The sequence below is a fragment of the Helianthus annuus genome, chromosome 14 (genome assembly GCF_002127325.2).
Source record: "Helianthus annuus cultivar XRQ/B chromosome 14, HanXRQr2.0-SUNRISE, whole genome shotgun sequence".
NCBI classification, from domain to species: domain Eukaryota; kingdom Viridiplantae; phylum Streptophyta; class Magnoliopsida; order Asterales; family Asteraceae; genus Helianthus; species Helianthus annuus.
The window spans coordinates 54390544-54415989 of NC_035446.2; the positions used below are offsets into that span (position 1 = coordinate 54390544).

The window sequence follows — 25446 nt, forward strand, 5'->3', positions numbered from 1 at the left end:
CAAGAAGTACTGGCGAGCATACAAGTTTGTATATAAATATAAGTATAAAAGTTTATCTCAATCCAACGTGGCAATTTACATTCAAGTTGAATCTAGCATACATGAACAAATGGATATATGAGTTGAAACTAACATGCATAAACAACCTAAGTATAACAAATAACGTGTTCGATGGATTGAGTGGTTAAATATGTTCGATTGTGTAAAGTGGATTTTGTTAGTTGATACATGTTGCACCAAAAAATGAGTTAAAGCGTAAAAAGGGTCGAGTATGCTCACCGTGTTTGCGTATGGGGATTCCTTGAAATAACGCGCGAGGAAAAGATAAGGAAAACCGAACGCACGAGATTGATTGCCCTAAATATGGAATACGTGAACATCATCACTATATATAAGTTAAATAAATTGATTTAAATGTTTATTAAAGGAAAAGAATTTATAAAAGTAAAACTATTATTATTATTATTGTAATTATTATTATTATTATTATTAGAGTAAATTACGTTTTTGGCCCCTGTGGTTATATTACTTTTACTATATTAGCCCAAAATAAGAATTTTTAACATATTTGCCCCCATGGTCTGTATAACTAACCATTTTGGCCCCTAAGTCTAACCATTTTAGCCCTCATGGTCTCTATAACTAACCATTTTGGTCCCCATGATCTCTAGACTTAGGGGCCAAAATGGTTAGTTATAGAAACCATAGGGGCAGATATGTTAAAAATTCTTATTTTGGGCTAATATAGTAAAAGTGGTATAACCACAGGGGCCAAAAACGTAATTTACTCTTATTATTATTATTATTATTATTATTATTATTATTATTATTATTATTATTATTATTATTATTATTATTATTATTATTATTATTATTATTATTATTATTATATAGTTCATTTAAAGAATAAAAGGGTTAGTTTTATAAAACGGTTAAGTGTTATCTAAAACAAATGTACTCTTATATTTGTTTTTATTAAGATAACTTGAATCTGATAGGTTTCGCTTTATAATTAAACACGTATTGTTTCACGGATCTTTACGAAAAAACGAGCAGAGTTTCCTCCGTTTTGGTAACAATCCTGACATCTAAGTATCGATTTATTTGTCAAAACGCAACAGTTATTCACAATATATATAATACGACAAGTGCAAAAATGTAAACAATTTTACTAACTTTACTAGTTTAAATCGACAAATTTGTATCGACTCGCTAATCGGTCAGTTCGAGCTTGGTTTAAAAGATATAAAATATATAATTAACATGCTAACATTCACGTCATTTAAATTTTACCGTGCCTGTGTTGACCAGTTTGACCCGACAGTTGACTGCAGTTGACTGAGGTTTGACCGCTTGAACTGAACCCGAAACGAGACCCGAATTGAATCGAAACTCGAACCACAACATAACCGCATAGGAATCAAACAACCCAAACTGGGTTGAAACAAACTAAAACTTGAACCATCTGATGTCGAGACCCGATCCATGAATCTGAATCTGTCCAAAACAGACCCGAACAAAACTGAAGCTGAAACCCAAATCAAAAGAAGGTGAACCGAACCAAGACTGAACCGACGTGAACCCGACCTAACCCAAACCTGAACCCGCGACTGAACCGGAAACAAACTCAAGCCAAACCTAAACCCGTGACCAAACCGGGACCGACGCCATCGGTTTCTGCCGTCGGTTTCATCGACGGCTGTACCGCAGCCGTAAACCACCACCACCATCATCATCGGCATCATCAACAACATCACCGGCAACCCTTCTCCGACACTACTCCGTCACCGACACCACCCCCCCCATTTCGACCTGAAACGACAATAATCGGCCGACAGGAAGCTTGGATCTGGAAAGATCTAAAAGAAATGGGAAGGAGATGATGGGTTTAGTACTTACCGGAAAATCCTAAAGAGCATCAGGACCGCCGGAACTAAAAAGCATGCTTACGTTGTTCCGATGAGAAAACTAACGCCATAAATGGACTCAGGAGGTCCGATTTTGGGGGTACACCCCGGCTCTGCCATGAAAACGGTTGGAAAAGCTCGGACGGTGGTCCGGCCACCGCGTCGTCGCCGGGTCCTCGCTGGACCTTCGCCGGTGGTATCGACGGACTGGCTGCCGGAAATCGAGGGAGAGAGAGAACAGTGAGTGTGTGTGTCTGTGCGGCGTGTGTGTGTGTTGTGTGTGTGTGTATATGTGTATTTATAGTGCAGGGTTTGATAGGTTGGGCCCTAGGCCCGTAAGTCGTTTCTAGGGTTTTTGGACAGCCCAGTCGCGTCTACGTGGTCCGTTTTCGAAGCCGAGAGTCGTAACATGTCGTATAATGTTGTTTTAGGTTTGAAAACACGTAAGATTGTGTCGGTAATCGCTATGTGACGCGTTCATTGTCGGTTGTGTTAAAAGCGCGTAAAATGCGTCGTTTGTCGTTTTTATTCCGTTTTTCGATCTGATATTCTAAAAATAGAAAAAGAACTTGAATTTTCTAAAAATATAAAAATACAAAAATACGAGGCATTACAACACATGTCCCATGAGGTGACAAAGATCAAAGGAGGTTAAAACAAGTGTCAAATGCAGGTTACAACTTGGAGAACACGAGCTCTTGGGCTCCAAGGCATGAAAAACAAGGGGCTGCCAACAATTATGTTACTGGGCACGTTTGGCTACCCACGACGGGTTTGGGCTAAGGTTTCGCGCCCCTCCATACCCTCAAACTAACTTTTGAAACTTGGCAAATTTGGCCCCTGGACTTGTTTCGTCGCGTTTTGTCACTTTTAACACCTTTATAAAGGTGTTAAGGCATATGTAACTTGGATTTTACCCGAAAATGTCGTGGATGTCAGTTCGTTCGGTTGTACGGTTACATTTTTCGCTTAATTATGTCAAACACTATAACGAACACGAAAATGTCCGAAATTGCGCAACGATTGATATTTTTGCATTCTTATCAATAAAATACAAGATTTTAATGATTACAAAAATTTTTGGAGGTGTAAACATGGTTCGTATTCAAAATTACGAGACTCGGCAGACTTCCGCAGTTTGTCGAAAATAGTCCCTGGACTCGAATAAGCATGTTTTTGTCATACCAAACCCTTCAAAACTTATTTCTAAGTTATGTAAAGGGTATTTAGGGTATGTGTAGCTTATGTCCTTGTTTCGGAGTGTACGTCGCGTTAAACTGATTACGTTTACGTAACAGTTTACGTATTACTTCCAGAAAAGCTCTTGAGAGTTTGAATTGAACAAGGATTGAAAATTTACAAACGTCATAAAAATTATACAATCTTGGAATTAAAACACACAATTTCATTGATTATGAAATTGTTCGGATCTGTATAATGATTGAAAAGACACAAATGCCACAGTCTCCCTTACTTTAGGAAATTTCGTCCCGAAATTTAATTAGAGGAAACTTGTGAGAATAAATGTGGATATTTCACCTTCATTTGATCCTCTCGCTCCCAAGTAAACTCTGGGCTACGTATAGATTCCCAGCAAACTTTGACAATTGGTATGCGCTTGCGTTTGAGCTTCTTGAGTTCACGGACCAATATTTCCACAGGTTTCTCGACGAAGTGCATCGTGTTATCAACACGAATTTCATCAAGAGGGATGTGGAGCTTTTCATTAGCTAAACACTTTTTCAAGCTGGACACGTGGAAAGTTGGATGAACATTTTCAAGCTACCTTTCCGATTCTCTCAACGATCTTGAATGGTCCCACATATCGAGGTGCAAGTTTTCCCTTCTTCCCAAATCTAATCACACATTTCCAAGGGGATACCTTAAGAAGGACGTGATCACCGACTTGGAATTCGAAAGACTTGCGTCGTCTATCCGCATAACTCTTTTGATGGCTTCTAGCTGTCAGAAGGTTATCATGAATTTTCTTGACTTTGTCTATAGTCTCTAGAATGAGTTCAGGTCTAGTGAGCTGAGCTTCACCAACCTCATTCCAGTAGACCGGTGAACGACATTTTTGACCGTATAGAGCTTCGAAAGGCGCCATGTTAATGATGGAGTGATAACTGTTGTTGTAGGAGAATTCGATCAACGGTAGATGCAAATCCCAACTACCACCAAAATCGATCACACAAGCTCTAAGCATATCCTCCAGTGTCTGGATTGTTCTTCAGGTTGTCTATCCATTTGAGGATGATAAGCTGTGCTCAAATTGAGTTTGGTTCCCATGGCAGATTGCATGGTCTTCCAAAAGTGAGATGAAAATCAAGCATCTTGGTCAGATATGATGTTCAAAGGAACACCATGTCGGGATAAAATCTCATCTAGATATATATTGGCAAGTTTGTTAGCAGATAGATACTCATAGATCGGCAAGAAGTGTCATGACTTTGTTAGACGATCAACGACTACCCAAATGGCAACATGACCTCTAGATGTGCATGGTAATTTGGTAATAAGATCCATAGCAATGTTTTCCCATTTCCAAACTGGTATCTCTGGTTGCTCAAGTAAACCAGAAAGATGTTGATGTTCTGCCTTAACTTTGAGACAAGTTAGGCACTTAGATACGTACAAGCCAATGTCCTTCTACATGCCCGGCCACCAAAACTGGGTTCGAAGATCCTTATACATTCTGCACCAGGATGGATTGAACAACGAGACTTGTGAGCCTCATCCATCAATAAGGTGCGGAGATTGTCTTGACTTGGAACCCATAAACGGTTCATGTAGTAGAGTAATCCATTGTCCTTTGTTTCAAGTTGAAGCTCAAGATGATGTGGTAATTCCTTACCCTTCTTGTCAACCTGTTATTATATTGCCAGAAATCAAGAGTATAGTTATGATTTGTAGAAAGTAACAAAAATTACTTTTCCATTCCTTACACTTTCCATGCTGTATAACAGCCATCACATGCTCATGAGCTAGGATTTTAGAGATGAACTTCTTAAACTGCAGAGCATAATCATTCCACATAGTACACCGCAAAACCTTACCCCTACATGAAAACAATATACGCATGACGATAAACTAAAGACTAATTTATGACCATTTTTTACAATCTATAATATCAAAACTAAATTGAACGAATAACAACACAAATTCAAAGGAAAATTATGACATTTATTAAAGTAGTAAATGAGCCACAAATTAACTAACATGTTCACTTGAAGAATAAGTTCTTGATCTCATTTATTACCATGATTCAACATTAGATACAAACACTATTGATCTCATTTATTTCCATTACCATGATTCCACATTAAATACCAACATTCTTCATCTTATTTATTAACATCATTAAGTACAAACAGTGATTTGTACATGACTGAACATGTAAACAACTTACTCCAAGTCTTGAATATCGAAATTCATCTTCTTAGTTTCTTTTGGAGGTCGACCAAAGAATTCAAGATCTCCACACCAAACCACAGAGCCAGCAACATCTATATGATCACATTATACAACACTATAAGTAAAAATTTCTAATTTTATACAGAGAAGACATGATTACAAAAATATACACTACCAACACTCAAAGAGTTTAACGCCTCTCCTTGAAGAATATCTTAATAAGCTCTGAAGTTGAAACCATACTCAACACATTGCCAATCTCTCACATGTGTAACAGTTGTGCATCAATAAAAGTTGATTTTATAATCATGTACTACAACTTTATATAAAGCTTTATTTTCACCAACACCAAATTTCGACATAATAACAACAACATCTTCTTGAAGTTGACCATCAAAAACAAGTATCAAATGACTTTTAATACTTGCTTAAATATTAACACCCTAAAGAACATTTAAACAAAGTATTTTTTTAGCATACAAAACTACAGTCTCTGATACAACGGAAAAACAGAAATACAAATTACCTTTTCATCAATGAAGATAAGATCCATTTTATAACCTTGATTCCATTTTCAAATAATCCTCGGTTTCATGTGCCACATATCTTTCCCAAGATTCAAATCATTAACAAAACTAAGATTGTTACTCTCAACTGATGTTGACATGCTTCTAATTCGGAATTCGGATTGTGATCAAAATTCAAATTTCAAAATCCAAAATCAGAGAAGACGGAAGTGTGATCAAATATGAAGAGTGAAATGAGAAGAAAAGCCTTATATAAGAAGATGATTGACAGGAGTTTGTGAGTGACATGAATTAGTTGCAAATTACTTATTCCCATGCAATTTGAATTTGAATTTCCCGGCAATAACCTTAAACATCTGCTGATATAAAAGCATTATATCTTATGTCAACCTCTGTTGGGTATCAAAGTATAGACAAATATTTATGGGCATATGTTTATTTTGGCAGAGGTTTAATTGGATTTTAAAGTGATTTTATATATTAAGACTTATGATGCAATAATGACATAAGAAAAGCATTGTTGGACAGCCTCTATGGCTGCCATATCAGCTTTTCTTATGTCACTAGGATTTCTCCTTTTATAGAAAATATAGATTATTATTATTATAATATTGTTATAACTTTTTAATTAATCCAGCCGTTTCACTCATTTTACTCGTGTAACGGTCAAAATATAACGTTTTATAAAATTATGAATATGCTATTGAGACGGGCTTATTTTTCTCTACGTTTTGACCTAAGTTTCGTTAGAAACGGAGTAGGGTCAACTATAATACATTTTATTATTAATATGAAACGGACTCTTATTCTTCTCAATATACGTCAAGGTATCTCATGGTGCAAATCATCATTTGATCCGTCACTTATTCTTTAACAAAATATGAAATATAAATTTCATATTTCTAGTTTTTATAACTATTACTTTCAGTTACCACGTGTTGAAAATATTAAAAATGTTAACACGTTTTGATAAGCATCTCGGGATAATTTTTGGGTTTCAACTAATTGTTGGTTATTAATGCACCCCCAGGTTGGTAAACGATCGTGTAATGTGTAGTTTTTTCGTGTTTTTAAAATACGAACCCAACTTCACGTAAACCCGAACGCTTTAAGATATTTACTTAAAATACATTATATTAATGTTGTATAATTTGTTTTTAGGCTTGACTGATGGTACAATGCATGTTTGGTTGTTTCCGTATGTGTTAAAATCAAAGACGTTTCTTTAACTGGAAACTGTCCCGTTTAACGTGCTACTACTTTCCAGGCCACAAAACCTTATGTGTCACACCCCGACCGCGTAAAACAACAAACCGTGGTGGAAACATCGGGGAGTGTCGTAACAGAATTATTGTTTCACAACACATGGTACTTAAAGTTTGGTTTTATTAATTAAAGTGTTTACATTGTCTTGGAATTAAACTGAAAACATAACGTAAATTAAATTGTCTTGCATCATTTTAAGTCACTAAGGCCTAAGTCCGCCTAAGTGTAGCATGATCAACCTCAAACATTAGCTCCTGAAACACATGTGAAAATAGGTACGTCAGCATAAAAATGCCTGTGAGATACATAGATTTTGTTGATGAAGGATTCATGACTTGTAGTTAAAATAAGTGTTTAACAAAAGTAATCATGAACCTTTAAAAGTGTTTTCTTTTATAAAATCATATGAAAATCGATATGAAAATCAGATGATATAAAAGAATAATGCATGGTTAAATAAATAACCAAGTGAAAATGAATTTGTATAAAATATGTCATTTGTATAAAATATGTCATTTGTAAAACAATATCTTGTGAAAATATGTCATTTGTATAAAGTGTGTCATGTCTTTGTCTTTGTCGAAGTGGTTTAGATAACGCTACTATATGTAATATCATAAAAGCACTTATATATAGGAAGTACCAGTGGCGTATCCACCATGCTTTTATCATATTACACACGCCTCGTTATTTAAATCACTTATCAATAACCGCAAAAAATGTCTTGTTTAAACCAAATGTCAAAATGTTATGTGTAAACAATGTCCAATGTCAAGTGTAACCATGTCTTGTATAATCAAATGTCTTGTATGGCAAGTAAAAAGTATTTACTCAAACCATATATATAATGTTAGTGGGTAACCAAATGTCATGTATGGTGTTTACTCAAACCATATGTAAAATGTGCAAAACAATGTCTTTGAATAAACCTAAGTTTAAATCAAAAGTTATGTTTTGCAAAACCAATGCTTTATTGTTACAAACATTTATGTGGTAGTGTTTATCGCATACATTCAAGCCTTGAGACTGTCGGATAAACCCTTAACAAGTCAAAGGTTTATCAAAAATGTTTTCGGATTCTATCATTCCCTACTTCCAAACAAACCTAGGAAGTCGGGAACGAGATTTGTCAAGTCCTATGGTACCATTACATACTACCGAGCGGCGTGATCAATGTTAATGAATGTATTATTGTCCCGTTAAACATACCAAATGTCATAACCAATGTAAGCATGTTATGTGAAAACCATGTACTAAGTATGCTAAGTAAACATACAAAGTAGAAATGTCCATGAAATTAATGTCCTAGCATGCTCAGTCAACATACATAGCAGAAATGTGATGTAAATCAATGTGCTCGTATGCTGAGTAAACATTTGCAGCAAAAGTGTCTATGAAATCAATGTGCTAGCATGCTCAGTTAACATACATAGCAAAATATAATTAAAATCATGTACTATATGTGTACTAGATGAACATAGCAAGCATATGTCATAAAAAACATGAAAACATGAAAGTAACAAGTAGGCACATGTGTATCACCCCAGAATATTTGAAAGCGGTAAAAGAGGGGACTATGTACTCACTTGGGATTGCTTATTAGTCTTGGAATAAAGACCAATTAAAGCTTGAAGGATCACGGAATCAAACGGCACCTAATATAGGTAACTATGTTAATAATCGGATTCTAAACCGGATGATAGGATAAAATGAAGTTCTACAAATCAAATGAGTATTGGAACTCATATGACATGATTTAATAGACCTAACATTCTGATTAGAAAGTTATCCTAAGTGCTTTTGACCCGTTTCGACTCGTTAAGGTAGTTTAAGCTACTTTAACGTGTTGTTTGCGTAGACACAAGGTCGGATGGTTATTTATGTCATATGTTAAGTCTTACATGCCCAAAAATGTTTATAAATGTTATTAAATCAGTTTAGATGTCAAAAGTTTGATTACATATGTTAAAAATGAATTTATGCTCAGAAATGGCATTTTGGTCATTTTTAATGGGCATATAAATGACTTAACGAATAAGAAACCAAACAAGGTGACCATAAGGTATAACCTCAGTAGGTGATTCCCTATATAACTATAGTCACAAAATATGTTTGGTCGGATTCTAATGATCGACCAAACGGGTCGGGTTCGAAAGTCTAAGCGGTTGTCGAGATCGCTTGACTTACGACCCTAAACAAGCACTAAACTAGTAGTGACGAGTTAAACATGTTAAAACATGTTTAACTAAGTTAGAAAACTGATTTGGTATCAAAACAAAGTGTTTTGATACTCGAAAATAGTTCCGTCGCAAAATGCACATAAACGTGCATTTTGACCGAAACTTTGACTCGTCACTACGACTAGTCAACGTGGTAATCAGTAGGTATAATCGCTGGGGATTAGAACCATCGTGACTACGATCACGTTGCAAAGTTCAATTAAACTTTGATTTGACCAATTCATGGTCAAAACCGAAAGTCAAACGGTAGTCAAACTGTTTGACTTTCTGCTTTTAATTGCTGAAAATAAATATATAGCCATGAAAGAACACTTACAAAATGTTCTATGGTTGAAAAAATGAACTAGAAACTCAGTTAGGAGGCATCCAATAATGGTGGCCACTCCACTTTGAGTTATAGAGAGAAGAAATGAAGAATGAGCAAGTCAATGAGGAGAAGGAGCATGCTATTTATACTTGTCTTGGATTAACAAGATGATGACAAGTGTTTGTGTAGGCTCCAAGGAATGATCTTGACATTACAAATCTTGGTTTTAAAAAGCGAGAGGCGCACAAAAGCGACTGGGCCTAAAACCGAGGCGCGAAGTGCAAAGCGCAAAAGCGGTGGGCTTTTCGTACCCGAGGCGCAAAGTGATTATATAATTTTTTATATATATCCCATAAGTTTTTAGCATCACTTATCCAAAATATAGCTATAAATAAGGTTTATATATGATTTTACCTACAAGTACAAGCCAAAAACCCTAGCGTACAGCAGTTTGATGCTTAAAAACAACATAAAAACACCTTATGTACATGAGGCGCGCGCCTCAGGCCAGAAAAACCCCCAAAATTTGCGCTTTTTTGGGGCTTTTTGTAAAAAGCGCGCCTCGGGCTACCTAAGGCGCCAAGGCTTGCGCCTTGATGCGCCTCGCGCCTAGGCGCGCCTCAGGCGCGCTTTTTAAAACCAAGTTACAAATGTGTGGTTGTAGTTAAAGGCCTTGGAGAACACTTAAACTTGATGACCAAACAAAGAAAACCATCAAAGAACAAGTAGGAAACAAGCTGGCAGCTAAAAACAGTTGTTCTGTCGACATAGGGGTGTCACGCGGCGCGACAGTGACACCCTCTAGGTGTCGCGCGACGCGAGGATAGAGCTGAAGTTTCAGAATTTACACATTCAGTCCCTGCACACTTCTAAGTGTATTTTTGACGCGTTTAACCTCCGTTAAGCCATTTTCAAGTCTCTACAAGGATGTTAAAGTATAGGGGACTTGAAACATGCTTGGAAATATCATGGATGTCGGTTCATTTGGTCGTACGGTCGCTTATTCGGTTAATTACGACGAAACTCGAACGGATGCGAAAACGACCCAAATTGCGCGACGAATGGTATTTTTGCATTCCGATCACCAATATATAATATTTTAGTGATTACAAAACTTTTTGGATGTCCGGATATGGTCAGAACGTAAGATATGCGCGTATATGCAAACTTCCGCAGTTTTTGACGCTTTTAGTCCCTGTGATCAAATAAGCGCATTTTCGCATACCGAACCCCTCAGAACTTATTTCTAAGCTATGTTAAGTGTATTTAGGGTATGTTTAGCTTATGATCATGTTCCGGAGTGTACGTTGCTATACGAAATGACAGACTTTTGCAGTTTGACGCAAATAGTCCCTATGATCGAATAAACTTATTTTTGCCATACTAAACCCTTCAAAACTTATTTCTAAGTTATATAAAGGTTATTTAAGGTATGTTAAGCTTATGTCACTTTTCCGGAGTGTACGTCGCGTTAAACTGATTACGTTTACGCATCAGTTTGCGTATAACTTTCTAGAAAGCGTTTAAAAGTTTGAGATCGAACAAAAATCAAAACATGGAAAATGTCAAACATAAATAAACAAATATTAGGATCAAATCACATTGTTTTATTGATATTTGAATTGTTCGGAGTTGTACAATGATTACACAAGCACAGATGTCACATTATGCTATTGTCTAAGTATTATTTCTAAGTAATTCCGTACCCTTAGAATCGTTTATGGCACTTCCATTTGATCTAAATCGGTATTTTTCGGTTTATGCACTGTGAAACGGAAATCTGCCGTTTAACTTGTCTTCAGCATCTTGAGGCATCAATATCGCACTGTTGACTATTATTGTTCATATGTTACTCATAATGTACCCTCAGACTCATCCAAGGCGTGATTCGTATCGTTTCGTGATTTGTGTAAATCGTACGCATAATTAGGGTTTACCTGGTTTTGCGCGGTTGTCACAAATATGGTACCTAAAATTAATAAAGTTAAAAAGTAAAAAAAAAAATATTAACGTCATGTGTTAGCCGAGCCACATCAAGGGGTCAGCCGAGCCACATCAAGGGGTCAACCGAGCCATAAAAACCAACTAAACCGAGCCATGTTCGACTCGTCAGCCAAGCAATAAGACTGACGCATCAACCACCTTTTTGGCTTTGATGCGCCAACCGCCGACTCGTCCTGGATTTTGGACACGTGTAGCTATTAGAATGATGGACGCAAGACATGTGTGAAGCTCCTCTCCACCAATGTAGGAAGGTGACATTTTTGTTTGTTTTTTTTTTTTTTTTTTTTTTGGGTCTTAACTGACAATTTGGTAATTTCTCATTTGAGAAAAAAGGAAGATGAGAAAAGAATGTAAGACTTCAATTAAATGAGGGGTTGTTTTGTAAAGTGGGAGGGTCATAGCATAACATAGGGGTTTAGCAAATATGTTAATTTTAGGTTAAAGTGCAAGGGTGGTTCACTGCTGCGCCGGAGTGCAAATGGAAACAGATGCAGCACCCATTCTGGACGTCAGGTCGGTGGTTGAAGCCATCTCAACCGACGACGATAACGCACCTCTTTATCAGGTCGAAAGCCTCTGTATGCGCTGCCATGAAAACGTACTCTCTCTCTCTCTCTCTACTACAGTTCGATTTCAGCTTGATTTTATACATTTAAATTGCCCTGCACTTCTAAGATTTTGAAGAATAAAGATTATGTCATCGGTGTATTGGCTATCATTTTATTGTTAGGTTTTTATTTTTTATTTTTTAAGCACCATCCCGTAATATGTATGCTAAATTTACAAGTTATTTTATGTCTATCTTTATGTGCAAGGATTCTTTATGGATAAACAATAGTAATTAAGAGGGTCTAACCAACATTGGACAAATAAGTTTTTTAGGGTTTTTAAGAAGTATGGTCTATCTGTTTGTGATAATGAGTTATGACCCAATTGGCATGACTATATTTAGAGGGTGTTTGGGATTACGTTTTGAAGTGATTATTTGATTATTGCGTTTGTAAAACATAAATAATCTAAAAAAGTGTTTGGATGAAAAAGTGATTATCTGCCTCCAAAACGCAGTTTTGGGGAAGCATGTACCTAGCTTTTTCAAAACGCAACGCAAAATCTATTTTGAAAACGCATAACCTATTTTGAAAACGCAACACCAAACACCCCCTTAGCCTTGAGGCTGGGGATTTTTTGTTTTATAGGAAAATAACGTATGGGACATTTAGCAGTTGGATGTTATACACCTATACTAGTTTTTGAAGTTAGAATTAAGTTTAACCCACTACCTGCCCCTTGTTGCTTTGCTTATATTACAGGGGACAACAAGATTTTTGTTGACAATGATTCCGCACTTTAGAAAGGTACGGTTAACTTCCGCTACTCTTAATTTAGTTGAATTAGTTTGTTTTCTGCAAATTGCTATGAGAATGAAATGAAGCTGATAGGCTCAACCGTGCTATCATTCTTCAAAAATAGTTTATATAAATATAATGTTGTTATTTTAAATGCAGATCTTGTTGTCAGCTTTTGAATGCCCTCACTGTAATGAGAGGTAAGTTTTTTTAACAGCAATTTCTATTTATTTATTAATTTTTTTATCCTTGAAATTTAGAAGAATCCAAATTAGCTTTCAAGTCCGAATGTAGTCCATTTAACCTCAGAGTCAAACTGTAAAATTTTGCAACAATGGGAGCGTAATGTTATTGGCTTCACTTAATTGCCTTTTTGGTGATGGCTTTGTTGATTTAAGACTTTGTTGAAAATATTAAGTTGGGTTTCTTTTTTTGGTTAGGAATAATGAGGTGCAATTTGCTGGTGAGATACAGCCCCGGGGATCACGTTATCGTCTGGAGTTTCCGTCAGGTGATCAAAAGGTTGAGAGAAGTAGAAGGGAATAGATATGAAACTGAATCACATTTGTTTGCACTTATATATTAAGGGGAAAATTTTTATATACCCCAGAAAACTTTTATAACATCATATTTGTCCAACCAGAAAAATTAATATCAGAGATGCCCATAGAAAATGCTTAAAATTTCTATTTACCCATTTTATTAAATACAATCTATAATATAACATCATAACCATTATACCCTACTCTTTTTTCTTACACTCTGAACTCTCATATCATAATGCAAATTTTTTGAAAAGAGTATAAAACTCGTAAATTAAAAAGTTGGTATACATGATTATATGATTTCTTATTGGGCAGATGTGATATTATATCAAGTTTTGAGGGGGATATATGAAGTTATCCCTATATTAAATGGCCCATAAGTTGAACTGTTTAGAATTGTATGAGGAATTACATTCATTAAAACATTATAGTAAAGATTTATTTTGTTCAAAAGCAGATGCTTGATCGACAAGTAGTAAAGTCTGAGACTGCCACAATAAAGGTATGTTGCTGTGTTTATCTATACTATTGATTTATATGAAGGCATGCTAGACTATACAACAATATCATTACACATGGGACCACAACTTTTATATAATTCCATGAAATTTTATTTTTTACAAATCTGTTTGTTAGATTTACGAATATACTCATATGTAGAGTCATCAATGTTTGTAGATTCCCCAACTGGACTTCGAGATACCTCCCGAGGCACAACGCGGATCCTTATCAACTGTATGTTCTCGTATACCTATTTTATAAGTTCTTATTCATCAAATAGTCGGGTTTAGTGGCTGCAGCCTGCAAAAGCTGATTTTTTATGCATTATTAGTTTGCCAAATATGATTATAGAAGTTATATCACTTCAATAGTCATAGAACGGTTTGGAGGTTTCCTTCGTTAAATATAACTAGTTAAATTTCCGCCCGCGCGTTGCGGCGGTGACCCAATGACTACAAAAGGTGTGTCAGCAACGGGAAGCAGATACTGAATATCAAAACATAAATAAAAATGACGTGGTAAGGATAATCACTCCGTCCTAAAAAAATGATTTTAAATAACCTAATATATAATAATAGGACCCACACGTCCTACACGTTAGAAATTCGGTTGTTTTCAATTAAGTTATTACGGTGCTAACACGTTAAAATACGGATGAGCTCGGTACCGGTAACGACACCGAAAGTACCGATTCGGAAAATCATCGAAATTAGGTACCAGCACTGAAAATGCTCGGTACAATACGGTATGGTATTTGAAGGTAAAAATCAATAAATATAGGTATGGTGCTAGACCGGTGTCGAACCGAAAGTAACGATTCTGAAAACGCCAAAAGGTGGGTACCAAATTGGTACAGAAAATGATTTGGTATAGTAAATTTGGTACCGACACGATAACGGTTTGATTATAGGATTTGATACGATTTGCTCATCAATATTCTAAATATCCAAGTTAATTTTACATGCTACAATTCATTAATTACTGAAAAAGACAAAAAAGAAAGCAAAATAAGTTGTTGTGTATATAAAACCTCATTCAAACGAAATACAGTTTACTTACTGTGTATATAAAAAGTAATCTAAACAGTGCAATTACTTGCATTGCTGCGTTGCTACAGGATTTGATGAACTCGATACCAACCGGTACCGAAAATACTGTTAGGAAAATCCCCAAAAGTGGGTACCGGTACGGAATATACCTGGTATTGTACGGTTCGGTACCGGTCGGTACTGGTATGACAACGGTACTTGAGGGTAAAAACTGGTAAATACTGGTGCCGAACCGGTAACAAAAATACACCGGTTGAATAAATCGGGTACCGGTACCGGTACGCGATACCATTTGCTCATATGTTAATAATGTTACTGTTCATTCTATTGTAATTTTAATATATGGGTAATACCTTTGGTGACTTTTGGCCCATTTTATTTTATTTAACCCGTTTGACTCGTTAAAGTTAAACATAAGTCAAACCAACTTTTTCATAAGTAAATGAGTTGAAAGTGCCATCTCGTGTATGGATATCTGCCTCAGGTGGAAGGGATACTACTTAGAGCTTCTGAAGAATTACAAGCCCTACAAGAAGAGAGAAAAGTAAGTATTCATTCAATGTCGTTCTTCTAGAATGTTTTTATTTTAGTTGTGGCTTGCCTTTTGACAAGCTGCCATTTTTCTTTTCAGAAAGTGGATCCCCAAACGGCTGAGGCAATAGACCAGTTTATAGTAAAATTAAAAGCGTGTGCAACAGGAAGTTCATCTTTTACTTTCATTCTTGAAGATCCTGCTGGCAACAGTTTTGTAGAGAACCCGTAAGTTACTCTTTTAATGTAACCAACTATACTGCTAATAATGTACTTCCATTTATTAATTATTGATTTTTTTGCAACAGGTTTGCTCCATCCCTAGATCCATCATTAAGTATAGAGTTTTATGAGCGAACTCATGAGCAAGATACATCATTGGGCTATGCCTTTGAATCATCAGAAGCAAGTGTTGAACCACATGGATCAGTGGGAGCAGTGGCAGGCCGTCGAGCAATAGCCCAAGGCAGTAGCCCGGAATTTGCTGAAGCTTTGTTTCGCTATACTGCACCAGAAGAGGTACACTACGTTAAGGGGCTGTTTGGATGAAGTGATTTTCATTATTACAATATTGAAAACAGATACAAATTAATGATGCTTATAAAGATAAATTGATAGTTCGCTTTTTTTCTTTGTATTGACAGGTGATGACTTTTCCATCAACGTGTGGTGCTTGTGCTGTAAGCTGTGAGACTCGGATGTTCCTCACAAGTATCCCTTTTCGTGTCATTATTTGTTACAAGATGAAACTCTTTTGTTTGTTTCTTCAAGAAACAAAAAATATATATAAATATAAGATATCTGCCTTATTGAATCACCATCTTTGCAGACATTATATTATCATCATATCTTTGTGATAGTATGACATCATCCGTGCTCTGACCATGAATATAGAAGCTGTTTACCTTAACTTTACTTAGAAATCCCTTACTTTCAAGAAGTAATTGTCATGGCATCTACTTGTGATGCTTGTGGCTACCGAAATTCGGAGGTTTGTAACCTCTAAAATTTGTTTCTGTTTTCGCATGAAATACTGACGTTGCATGCTTTTATAAAAGAATATTGCATTTTCTACAGTTAAAGGCTGGTGGTGCCATTCCTGCTAAGGGGAAGAAAGTTTCTGTTGCAGTGAAAAACATACGAGACTTGAGTCGTGATGTGATAAAGGTATGTCCCCTCCCAATGGAATCTGCAACTGAGTAAGTTGTTTATTTATGGTATCTAAATTCTTAACTTGGTATGGCAGTCGGATACAGCCAGTGTCTTAATTCCAGAAATAGATTTGGAGCTAACCAGTGGTACGTTGGGAGGTGTTGTGACAACTGTTGAAGGTCTGATTACAAAGATAAGTGAAGGTAGTTTTTTCCCACTTCCTATAATATGTGTGTGTGTGTATATATATATATATATTACATCTTACACCCTGAACATTTCTATAGTTTGTATAACGAAATTGTTGTGCATTGCAGCTCTGGAGAGGGTGCATGGGTTTACTTTTGGAGATAGTTTGGAGGAGGGCAGGAAAAACAAGTGGCTGGACTTCAGAGCAAGGCTTATTAAGGTGCTCATTTGCAGAATTATAAGCTTTTATAACATAAATTCTTGATTTTTATTTTGATATTGTCCAGCTTTTGAGTCTTGAAGAACCCTGGACCTTGATCATGGATGATGCACTGGCAAACTCTTTCATTGCTCCTTCTTGTGATGATATTAAAGATGACCATCAGTTAACAAGTAAGTTTATTTTCACATAAGTCTAGTTAACAAAGCTCGCGTCTTTTTGCCAAATTATTCTGCTTAAACTTGTGTAAAAAATATATGGTTGTTAACTGAACTAGCAATTGAAGGGGTTGATTTGGGCCGTGTTATATCTCAAAACAGATCAAACAGGGATGTGTCAAAACGGGTTGAAAGTCACCCAGATTTATTCTTAATTTATATTTGCCAGTTTTAAGTTGGCATGCTTCATCCCAACCTTGTTATCGCAAAATCGTCCATCACCGTTCATCTCGTCACTTGTATAATCTATATGGATGTAAATTTAAATAAAAATGAATGCTTATGGTGTATGTATTACGCAGTTGAGGTATACGAGAGGAGTTGGGAACAAAACGAGGAGTTAGGTTTGAACGATATGGACACATCTGCAGCTGATGCTGTTTATAACCCCGTCGACAATGCTCCATGATAACCACAAATTACTCACTGATGGACCTGACTGAGACCATATTTTTATTTCGCTGTTGCTAGTTTTGTATCATTTTATGTCACATATCAAGGCCCCTGGTGCCTTTTGTATTTGTTTGTGTTCTATTTATGCTCTTTCTGTGGTTTCAAGTGGGCTGATGGAACTTTCAGATATAGTTTTGACCTATGCGTTTGTTACAAGTCAATATATGCTTCTTGAAACATTTCGCTTTCTTTTTAAACAAGTCAATGTATGCTTCTTGAAAAATTTCACTTTTTTGAAGATCTGTTCAATCATTTATACATTTATTATGTGCACCTTTTTTAAGGCCAGTAGTATTACAAAATATGAGCCACATAAATACTCGTACGTATTGTATTGATAGTTTAATGCAACGGGAAGATACTGGTGTAGGTGATTATATAACCGTTTTATGTGTTACATGTAAAGCAAAAGGAGTTATACAATTCTCACAATTCTAAGCGTCATATTAATATTGTAAAGAACCTCTCCATATGTAAACAATGTTCAAGTAACAAGTGTGCGAAGTGGTTCTTATTAGTGGTTAACATTGAGACCATATTGTATATGATAAAAGATTTAAGATATGCGAAAAGATAGCAACGAAAAAGCATATATTGTTTAGACTTTTTTTGGTTAAGTCTAGCTTTATGGCGCTTGACGAGGTTAGGGCCTATCCGGAACTAAGGATGTTCGTTCTCAGTTTACGGGTAAACGAAAGTGAGGTAAACGAAAGTGACTTTTTATGACATTTGAGAGAGAGATCATTCGAGGTCTCCAAATCTGATCAAACTCTTTGGTTAAGCTTCAAGGCCGATATGGAGGAGTGACAACCGAGAATTCTGGAAAAGAGCTTGTGGGCGCTCAGGGTTATGGTTAACGGTTGTCGGGGAGCCTAACTTGAAGGATGCCTTATTTTTTTTTCTACCATTTGAAAACAACTATACCATAGCATCTATCAACTCCTTTTCTAATCAAGTATTTCAGGACACCTTTATAAATTCATATTGTTAAATAGTTATAAAGTTGTTTCTTTTTAAAATGTAATTGTATTTTGTTGGGTAAATCGGTTTACACAAACTTCATTTTATAAAAATAGTAATCTTTAACGATGATTCATCTTTAAGTTGATTTAAATTAATAATGCAAAATGAATCTAATTAAAAAAATCTAACTTTGTTAATACAAACTAAAATAGATAGCATATTGAAAAATAAATAAACATTTAAATTCTTGATGTGTGAATACCTATGCCATTTAAAAAAAATAGATTTACTTCTTTTGGTGTGACAATTTTAGTGGTCCAAATATATCATTTGCGCTCCTCTAAATTTGGAGGAAGAAAGAGAGTGGGAGGAGTACCATCGTGGTCGGCGACAAAGAACAAAACATAAGACACAAAACGCGGTAGAGGAACTACAAACCACATTCTACGTGGCAAACCTACCGAACCAATACTCTTTGGGGGAGCTGTGGAGGGAGTTCAGAAACCATGGGAGGGTGGTAGATGCGTATCTACCAAGGAGAAAAGACAAGTCATGTAGGTTCTTTGCCTTTATCAGATTTTAAAAGTGGCGAACAAAGAAGCTTTGGCAAAGGAGCTGAGTCAGGTGACTTTTGGAAGAGGCAATGTAACAGTGAATATTACAAAGTTTGGACAAGAAGAAAGACTAGGGGCAAAGATAAATACCAGAGGGAGGGGAAAAAGCCTATGGATGGAGTTCTAGAGGCGAAACAGGCGACGACGAAACAACCCATGGTCTAGAAGACGAAGGGTTAACAATCCTTTATGGAGGCTGTGGCGGGTATAACAAGGCAGTGTAGTAGGAAGGAGATGATACAGATTCTAGGGAAAACTTATCCAATGCAACATTCTCTAGATAGGTGCTCCCTAATCGGTAGGGTAAAAGGACATTACCACATTTTGTCGAGTCAACGAAGTACTAAACATGGAGGAGCTATGAGGGGTGACACTAAAGTATGTCGAAGGAATGAGGGCCCTCTGAACTTTCAAAGGTTCCAAGGATGCTATAGTGTTCCTACACGACAATTGTGACGTTTGGGAGACTAGTTTTCGGAGTTTAAGGTATGCGGGAGACAAATACTCCAATTTGAATGTATTGCATGGCTCAAATTGGAGGGGGTTCCAATCAATCTATGGGATATGGAGGTTTTGAATATGATAGCGGGAAAGTACAGTGAGGCGGTGCATGAATTGGCAGCATCCTTTAACGATGGCAATCTCACGGATGAAAGGGTGGGGGTGTTGCTGAAGCATGTTGGAAGAATAAATGAAGAGGCCTCAATATGTTGGGAAGGAACGATCTTCAATTCAGAAGTGGATGAGGAGTGGAATCTAGATTTTGTGATTAATAATTCATCTAAACACGTTATGGTGGATGTGGAGAATGGGGCGCAACATGTAGTCGTTCCAGTTGAGGATGATGGCTCTATCACGACCATGAAAATGCGTATAGGAGGGAAAAGAATAGGGAAGTGGTAGAGGAATTGGAGGAAAGCGAAATTTCTGGCGAATAGGGTGGTCGGAAGGAAGGTGAAGAGCCACCGGAAGGAAGTCCAGCGACCATTGTGATGGAAACGGATGGGGTTTTGGAGAATGAATCGGTGGTCTTGAGCGGCACAACAATGGATGACGAGAGCTGTAACCCCTGTGCAAAATTTCGGGCTTTCATAAACTTTTTCTTTGAAAGCAAGTCGATAACCGACGCTTAAACGTAATCCGTTTAATGCGACATACACACCAGGACGAGGAAACAGGCTACAAATACCCTAAATACCCTTTACATAACTTAGAAATAATTTTCGAAGGGTTAGGGATGACGAAAACGTGTTTATGCAAGTACGAGGACTACTTCTGACAAACTACGAAAGTCTGCCAATTCTCATGGCGACGTACACTTCGGAACAAGAACATAAGTTAAACATACCCTAAATATCCTAAACATAACTTAGAAATAATTTTTGGATGGTTCGTTTTGTGAAAAATATGCTTATTTGGTCATAGGGACTAAATGCGTCAAAACTGCGAAAGTATGTCAATTCGTGTATATTCTACATTCTGACCATATCCGTACATCAAAATATTTTTGTAATCATTAAAATATTGTATTTTAGTGATAGGAATGCAAAAATACCAATCGTTTCGCAATTTGGATCGTTTTCGCGTTCGTTACGACTTTCGTCGTAATTAACCGAAAAACGCAACCGTACAACCGAACGAACCGACATCCAATACACTTTTAAGCATAATTCAAGTTAAATATACTTTAACTTCATTATGGAGCTTAAAAATAGGCTTAACGAGTGTTTTAAGCCAACTTAACCGCCCCATTGCGTTCTTTAGTGAGAAACTCAACGAAACCCGAAGAAAATACAGTACGTATGACAAGGAATTTTACGCCATTATACGAAGCCTCAAGTATTGGCGACACTATCTTTTATCAAGTGAGTTTATCTTGTATTCGGATCATCAAGCTTTGAAATACATTCAAGGCCAAACTAAGCTTAATACGAAGCATGCCAAGTGGGTTGAAAAATTGCAAGAGTACACGTTCGTGATACGACACAAGGCGGGCACTGTTGTGTGGCAAGTGTGTATAGTTTTTAATGTATATTTTAAGCCCTTTTACACTCTTTTAGTCAAGTTTTAAATTTATAAAACATGATATTTACAAATACTAAACACACATATGGGCAAGTGCACCCATCGTGAGCGTAGTATAGTGTTGGTAAGATACCGAGGTCATCCAAGGACACAAGAGCTTTTAGTACCGGTTTATCCTCAACGTCTAATCAAATCAAAAGTTAGAAAAGAGATTTTTTAAACTAGAAAAATAAAACTAACTAATATGCTGAAAATAAAAAGAAAAGTAAAAACAGATAGACAAGATGAATCACTTGGATCCGACTTGTGTGTAGTGTAACCTTTGATTATTTCCGCACTTTTGCACTTTTTAAGAGATTATCTTAGTTATTGTAGTAGGCCCCTCTTTTGAAGGTGACGTTACCCTCAACCCAGTAGTTTGAGTCAGCAAGGATACAATCCTAAAGGGTCGGATTATTGAAAGATAATTAATTAAGTTATTAATGCATAATGTGGTAGGCCCCTCTTTTGAAGGTGACGTTACCCTCGGCTAAGTAGTCTGAGTCAAAAGGGATACAGTCCTAAATAGCCGGGTTAAAGTTTTAATAGTAGCTTACTTATGAGGGGATCAAAGAGTTTGGACCCCCGCCATCCAATATTGAAGGAGGTCCTACTAAATCTGACCCAGGTCCTTTGCAGGATCTATACACTGAACAATGGCAAGACTCTTACCAAACCGTTCCCTTAACCCCCAACCAGGTAGCCAACATATCTCCATATAGACCGTGGAGATATGAATGGTGAAAATCTTTTATTTTATATAGACAGTAAAATAATGCCAAGACACCACGGACAAACGATAAGGAAGAATCACCTTCAACATAAGAAACTAGTTATTAAAGTCAATAATACATAACCAAATAAAAAGTGCGAAAAGATTAAAAATAAAAAAAGTATTACACTAAACACTTGTCTTCACCAAGTGATGTAAGAGACTTAGGCAAACATGGCCTTTGATTGTCAAGAACTCTTACGATCAATCTTGGATCCCGAGACGACTCACACACTCTATGATGGATGATAGATGATGGTGGTGGATGATGGTATTGTGATGGTGGTGGTGGGTGGGTGAAGTGTGAGAGAGGTGGTGTGCCAAGGGATGGTTTGCAAATGAGCCAAGCACCCCTATTTATAGCCTGAATAGCAGCTCGGCCACGGCCCCGTGTCCATTGGGCACAGCCCCGTGTCCATTGGGCACGGCCCCGTGTCCATCCTCCTTCTCTTTCTTCATTAATTGTAGTTTGTCTGCATTAGTTGACCACGCCCCCATGTCTGCTGGGCACGACCCCGTGTGCAGAAGCGTATCTGTACTATCAAGATTTCCTCAGATTCTGCGAATCTTAGAGTTGACCACAGCCCCGTGTGCAGTGGGCACGCCCCCGTGGTGGGTGATAGAAGCTTCTACAGCTTGGTCTTTTCTGCTGACACTTGGGCACATCCAACACTATTGCAGATTCTTTGAGCATGCATCATTCAAGTTTGGCTTCCCTCCGCCTTCAGGTAACCGGTTTTGGATCATTTTGCCACTTATATCAAGATGATTCGGATTTTCACGCACCGTGGGTTCATTGCGAGTCCACGCCATTCCAAGAGTATTACCGCAAGGATGGTTTTCTTTATGAAGGTTCTCGGCTATGTATTCCACAGTCGTCTTTTCCTGATGCTATCATAGTGGAATGTCACCAAGGGGGTTTAGCAGGTCATTTTGGCAGGGACAAAACTGTGGCGTTGGTCCGCGACAGATTCTTTTGGCCAAAACTTATCACACCCTGACTTTTGCGGAAGCGTATGATGTGTGACTTGTTCAATATCATTGCATTCAATTATAATAAACAAGTATATGATTAAAACACGATGTTCATCCATTCATAAGTTTGAAAGGTTACAAACACAAGTTATTTAGGTTTCAACCAACATATCCTCAAGTTATGTTACCATACAAAAGTGGATGACATCTAAGCTTGAAATTTATGTCTTGAAAACAACACCAGCGCCCAAGATCCATCTTGTTTCCTGAAATACATGTAATTTTGAAAACATCAACAAAAGTTGAGCGAGTTCATGTGTTTCTGTATGAGTTCGAATAATCTTGTAAACAATTGTATATATACCTTTGTAATCTGGTATGAAAGCGTCTATGAACAGATCAATTAATGATTTGCAAGGTCATTAATGTGTGTGTAATGGTGCAGGAAGGCTCAACCCTTTGCGTATTTCGTACCGGGCCACCCGGCTGGAACGACATAGTCACCCACCACATTCGGCCAACTCGCGGACCCATGGGTGGGGCCCGCAACACCCAAATAGATCTATCACTCATGCCCCTCGGTCCTTATACAAGGATTAATGGTCTTAAGTTAACGCCTACCCATTCACATGATCTAACAGTTCATTCCTTAGCTAACCATACCATTTTCATTGAAATACTTGTAACATGTATTTCACCCCCGAAGTTGTAAAACTGAAAAAAGTTAAAAGAAAAGGAGCACATGAACTCACCGATTTGCGTCCTGTATCCTGTAACTCAAAGATCACTTCCTGATGTCGTACCACTACCTACACACGTGTTATGTTTAATTAGACGCTTAGGTCGTGTGACGACTCTTAGTCTTAGTTGTTCATTAAGACTTATTTTAGAATTGGTGTACTTTGAGTTATACGATTGATGTGCATTATATAATTCCCAATTATATAATTATTAGTTAAAAATAATTATTTAACTTAAACTATTTTTATTCCATCATTTGAAATATTGTCAAAATAATATATTTTTAACTCGGTTTATGATGTATTTCCACATATGTATTCTTCCAGTGTAGGTACACTAGTACTTGTGTATTCTTATACTTGTGTATTTGTGTATTTTGCCAAGTATTGGTGGCGTATTCCGGTGCGTATTTTTTCGTATGAAAATACGTATTTTCTTGTATTTATTAAGTATTTTATACTTAATCTTGTATTTAATTTTCCGGAATATTATTTTTAATCAAATAAAAATCACCAATTTATATTCTTAAAATATATGTATCTTAAGAAAACTTTTATAGAAAATTATCTTTAAATCTTTCTTGGCAAAAATAATTATACTTTCGTATAAACCTCAAAAATAATCTATATTTTTAAGATTAACTCTAGAAAATATATATTTCCATTTTTCACCCAAAGTAATATATTTTTTATTTGTTTAAGAAAATATATTTTCTCCTTTCGAAAATAATATATTTTCTATTTGGCAAAAATGATATATTTTTGTAATACTTGTAAAAATCATACTTTCCGTTTCCTTGGTTTCCAAAATACCGTTTGTCATACTTGTCGAGTTACGAATTTATTTCCAGAGGTTCAAATGAAAACCACTTTTATTGTGAAAACTCGAAAACTAACTAAAAAAAAGCCTAAAAAAACCTAAAAAACATACAAATTTTTTTTTTTTTTTACAATTCTTTTTAGAAAAATCGCTACTTTTTATATATGGAAAAAAAATTTCAAAAAAAAAAAAATTTGGTTGTACTGCACATGTGCACTAATACGGAAAGCCTAAACCACTTAACCCACCCCCCACCGATACCCCCCAAAAACCTAAACCCCCCCCCCCCAACCTAAATTCACCCTCCCACCAAAAGCCTAACCCCCCCCCAAAACCTAAACCCCCCCACCCCCACCCTCCCGAAAACCTAAAACTAAACCCTAAACATAAACCCGAAAAAAACCTAACCCCCCACCCCCACCCCCCAAAAACCTAAACCCCCCTCCCCCCCACACCCAAAAACCTAATCCTAATCCTAAACCTCCAAACAAACTAACCCTAAAAGCTAAACTAGACTCAAAAAGCTAATTTTAAGCATGTAATGCACATTGTAGTACATGTTATATTGCACATGTGCACTACTATAATAATAGTATTGAAAACAATACGACACCATAAATCTTTTTTTA

The 25446-nt window shown here is 36.6% G+C and overlaps 1 protein-coding gene across 2 annotated transcripts; it reads left to right on the plus strand.

The window, feature by feature from the left end:
• The first annotated feature begins 11989 nt into the window (after positions 1 to 11989).
• LOC110908398 (zinc finger protein ZPR1) lies at positions 11990 to 18092 on the plus strand. 2 transcript variants are annotated; one of them, XM_022153336.2, is made up of 16 exons: positions 11990 to 12263; positions 12976 to 13020; positions 13171 to 13211; positions 13452 to 13533; positions 14014 to 14058; positions 14235 to 14291; positions 15591 to 15650; positions 15738 to 15865; positions 15946 to 16156; positions 16282 to 16348; positions 16558 to 16628; positions 16715 to 16804; positions 16884 to 16992; positions 17107 to 17198; positions 17266 to 17371; positions 17719 to 18092. In XM_022153336.2, exons 1-16 carry the CDS (start codon positions 12144 to 12146, stop codon positions 17823 to 17825), a joined length of 1431 nt encoding a protein of 476 aa, XP_022009028.1. In that variant the 5' UTR covers positions 11990 to 12143; the 3' UTR covers positions 17826 to 18092. The 2 variants fall into 2 exon arrangements, with proteins under 2 accessions (XP_022009028.1, XP_022009029.1); XM_022153337.2 differs by having other exon boundaries at positions 12097 to 12263; positions 13452 to 13522.
• The last annotated feature ends 7354 nt before the right edge of the window (positions 18093 to 25446 follow it).